The 3,875-nt window shown below is 31.4% G+C and overlaps 1 protein-coding gene across 1 annotated transcript; it reads right to left on the bottom strand.

Moving 5' to 3' along the window:
• Positions 1–320: 320 nt before the first annotated feature.
• Positions 321–2,647, bottom strand: LOC139862976 (cyclin-dependent kinase inhibitor 4-like). Its single transcript, XM_071851612.1, has 3 exons — positions 2,186–2,647; positions 1,254–1,457; positions 321–840 (listed from the first exon to the last, which is right to left on the bottom strand). The coding sequence occupies exons 1-3, from the start codon at positions 2,536–2,538 to the stop codon at positions 756–758; spliced, it is 642 nt and encodes a 213-aa protein (XP_071707713.1). The 5' UTR covers positions 2,539–2,647; the 3' UTR covers positions 321–755.
• Positions 2,648–3,875: the final 1,228 nt, after the last annotated feature.

Below are 3,875 nucleotides of genomic sequence, written 5' to 3'. Positions count from 1 at the left end.
TGACCTCAAGGTCACAGAGGGGTTCCCCGGTACCGCTAGGCCAAAGGCCCTTTGGTGACTGCATTTAGTTTTACCGTGTGTGGTGGGAGTTAAGGTAGACTACTTTCAAGATTTACCTCACTGTTAAACCGTGAGTTAACCATAATTTACCAATTCAAGTTTTTGGATGTAAAAGGTAAGTGCATACTGACACAATTGTAAGAAAACTACAGATATAGATTCTTCCCAACTCTATACAACCAAAAAAGCTGTCCCACCACAACATCATTCACCAACAACTTCTACCACAAGTGTCTAAAAGAAGACTGTAAAATATCAACACATAAACATTAGAATTCATTATTCTGTATCTACATGAAAACAAGAAACATTACAAATCTAATGATGAATAAAGCCGTAGAAGATGACAAAAGAGGGAGAATCATATTGTCATTGTCATAAATTTTATTCAGGGGAGGGGGTGTTTTCAAACTTTCCATCAGTACATTGTATAAACAGTGCAGGGTCAATATATGAGATGATTAACCTAAAGTAACTGAACCACCACCATCTTCTTCCCCTGTTAGTAGATGATCTGTTAGAAACCTGTTTTACATATGTTACAGATCATTAATCTACACCCTAAAAGTAGATTGTTCATAGATCCTACTTCTTTCTTTACATCAGAAACAAAAGTTATCTTTCTACCCATATTTTCAACTAGACTAAACTGTAGATCAAGTTAAAAACTAAACATAAGATGACCCAACCCGGGGTTATTCAACATTTTTGGTACCATCCATTTTCACCCACTCAAAACGTCCAGGGAGTGGCTTATCATTCACCGGGTCAAAGTTGTACCTGCAAAATAATTCAAAAGATATAAACAACGAAATTGGATGACATAGAGATGTCGTCTCAAAATTTATGAATATGGGTTGAGTACTAATGTATTATCTCAGAAGATTGTTCGTCTCAAATAGGTCTGATAAACCTTTTGAGCAAACCAAGAATGGGTCAAACAGGTTAAGAATCATCCGTAGTCAATTTTCAAAGCGTAGAATCTGCCCAATTATTATATTGATTTAGAAAATTATTGTAATACTAATGGTTAATAATTAAAACTGACACAGTAAGTATTTAGAAAAGCTTTTGCTGATGGTGAGCATGTCCGAATTGACCAATGCTTAAAAGCAACCCATTTGACCCATGTTGCCACCTCTAGGTTCACGTATTAATATTAATATGTACTCCGTATAAGAAAGGATATATACTTTTCAACAAAGAGTCGTTGCTGCTGCTTTTCTGGCTCAGTGAACAATTCATCCATTTCAACTGTTAAAGGGACGAGACTCGGTGCTGAACTTTGGACTCGGTAATTCAAATCAATAGAATACGTCCGTTTTGTAGATGAACCAGGAGTACTTATAGTATCCGGATCCCTAATTAAATTGCACGGTGTGGTCTCTCGGGTGCTCCTGAATTACATAAAAAAAGTTGATAAATTTCTGAGTCAATAGATTGGAAAGAGATGTTGCAACCACTACATCTAATTGCATAAAGTAAAGTGTCCTTATAACATAAATTAAACAAGATTCCTACCATGGACCCAACAAGCCAACAATAATAGACTAGTAAAAAATTCCAATCCCAATAAAGAATCACAAAGGATAATATTGCATAATTAAAGTAACACAAAGGTATCCAATGTTATGATATATGAGCAGAAAAAAATGGTTCATATAGAACTAAAAATACAAACTTGGTATATAGATGTCATGTAAGAACCTCACATTTATTAATGCAAACATTTAGCATTGCAAAAAGGAAAACTTTAATCAAAAAAGGTTAATAAATTCAAGATTATCTTTTTTTCCCAATTTTTTTTTTTTAAATGTCCAATTTAAGAAATATACCAGGTAAACAAAACTAAAACTCATATATTTCAATCAATGAAAACAGACCAGACTAGTAATCTTATGTGTAAAATTTTTCAAAAAATTGCAATTGAGAGCACTAATAAAAATTCTAGAAAAACGCCAATTAATTAAAAACTGATAAACCCTAATTTATGAATTTTATCAATTAAACCCTATTTCATAATCTTAAATTTTGAAATTTTTTAATTTAATTTCAATCAAAAAACAGAACACATGTAAATCATACTTATTTCAAATAAGTAAAATCAATTAATTGAAAAACACACCTTCCTTTATATTCAATTTCCAAAACGTTCTCACCAATTGAATCTTCACCACCAATTCTCAAATCTTCAGAAACCCTAATTTCACTCTCTTTAACATCATCCAATTTCTCAGAATCAACACACGAACCAACATCAGCAGACTTTTTACTGGATTTCACATCACATAATTTATCCTTTTGTCGTATAGTGGTCGTCGGTTTGACCAAACGGCGATTACGAAGTTGAATGTAAGAACCGGAAGCTTTACGGAGAGCTAGGGTTTTGGCACGGGTACGGACACCGCCGTATGATGAGGTGTCAAGTAATGAAACGTCGCCGTTCGAATTTAAGTTTCTCAACATGTATTTACCCATTTCTGAAGCTTAATTTTTGTTAGGATCGGAGGTACATTTACTGGGCGACCGTTGAAGACGTTTATAGTTGAGAAAGAGAAAAAGTGAGTTTCAAGGAAAATATCGGGGAATTGGGGTAAATGAAAATATACGAGGGTCCAATGTGCAAGAAGAATATACCTTAGTATTTGTGTGTAAGAAAAAAATTGGATACTCCGTATTATTAATAAAAATAAATAATTTTTTTTTTTTTTTTTTTGCTGCAAAGGGGAAAAATTTACTACCTCCGTCCCACTGCAAAGTGTCTAAATTTTTCTTTTAGGATGTCTCATTTCAAGTGTTCACCTTGTATTTCGACCAATGAGAAGAGATATTCTAAAGAGAGAAAATTTCTGATCGGTGAAGAATAAAGTTAGTGTGATTTTCAAAAACTGTGTGTAAAAAGTAAGTGGACACTTGTAATGAGACAGAGGAAGTATTAAATAACCAGTCCATACAAACAAAAGGCCCATGCTATTGACGTGCCCTGTATTGGATATTATTATTATTATTATTATTATTATTATTATTATTATTATTATTATTAGAAAAATGTAAACGTAGTTCTTAGAGCTACGTTTAAACTTACTAAATTTATTTTATTTTATTTATATAACACAATTCTGCCATGTATAATATTAATTCTCAAATTATATAAGAAAAATCGTTATTAAAAAAGAAATATTTATACTTTGTACTAATTAACCAAGTTTTTAAACTAAATTTGGTAAGCATAAAAGTAGCCTTAAGGGCTACGTTTAGCATTGTCCTATTATTATTATTATTATTATTATTATTATTATTATTATTAGCTTAAGACCAGCAAATTTATGAGTTTAAGTTAAATATAATATCATGTAAACAATATTAAGAAATAAAAAAATGATGAGTCCACGTTTAATATTTGATATTATTTCGAGATGTGCGTGACAATATGTGACCGTAACTGTTGAAGTTTTGGCCATGATGCCCATAAATTAGTCAGTGATATAAGTCTTGTCATGTAGTCAATTTAATATGCTAATTTAATGATTAATTGTGTTTAAAAGTACAACATAAATCTGAATTTCTCCAATGCTTTTGCAGGACACTAAGGGCTTGTTTACTTTTTTTCATTAAGTCACAGTATGAATATAAATGACTATATAGATAATGATAGGCATAATCCACTAAGATGATAATAAAAGCTTGGTGTTTACTTTCTCACTTAATAAATTGTCTTAATAAAATCAAATTACCATTTTACCCTTGTAAAATATCTCATCATTCTCATCATCTAGAAAAGTAACAATTAATAAAATCACCAACCACAAAAAATA

This window comes from Rutidosis leptorrhynchoides, chromosome 8, assembly GCF_046630445.1.
Source record: "Rutidosis leptorrhynchoides isolate AG116_Rl617_1_P2 chromosome 8, CSIRO_AGI_Rlap_v1, whole genome shotgun sequence".
NCBI lineage: Eukaryota > Viridiplantae > Streptophyta > Magnoliopsida > Asterales > Asteraceae > Rutidosis > Rutidosis leptorrhynchoides.
Note: the sequence above shows the minus strand (reverse complement) of the source record. Positions and strands in the feature narration are given on the sequence as shown.

Bases quoted from the DNA above. Each gene is read 5' to 3' on its own strand.
- LOC139862976 (XM_071851612.1), bottom strand. From the start codon at position 2,538: ATGGGTAAATACATGTTGAGAAACTTAAATTCGAACGGCGACGTTTCA. The intron at 1,458-2,185 runs GTGTGTTTTTCA...TATGTAATTCAG, and splicing joins GAAATTGAATATAAAGGAAG to GAGCACCCGAGAGACCACAC. The intron at 841-1,253 runs GTATATATCCTT...ATTATTTTGCAG, and splicing joins CAACGACTCTTTGTTGAAAA to GTACAACTTTGACCCGGTGA.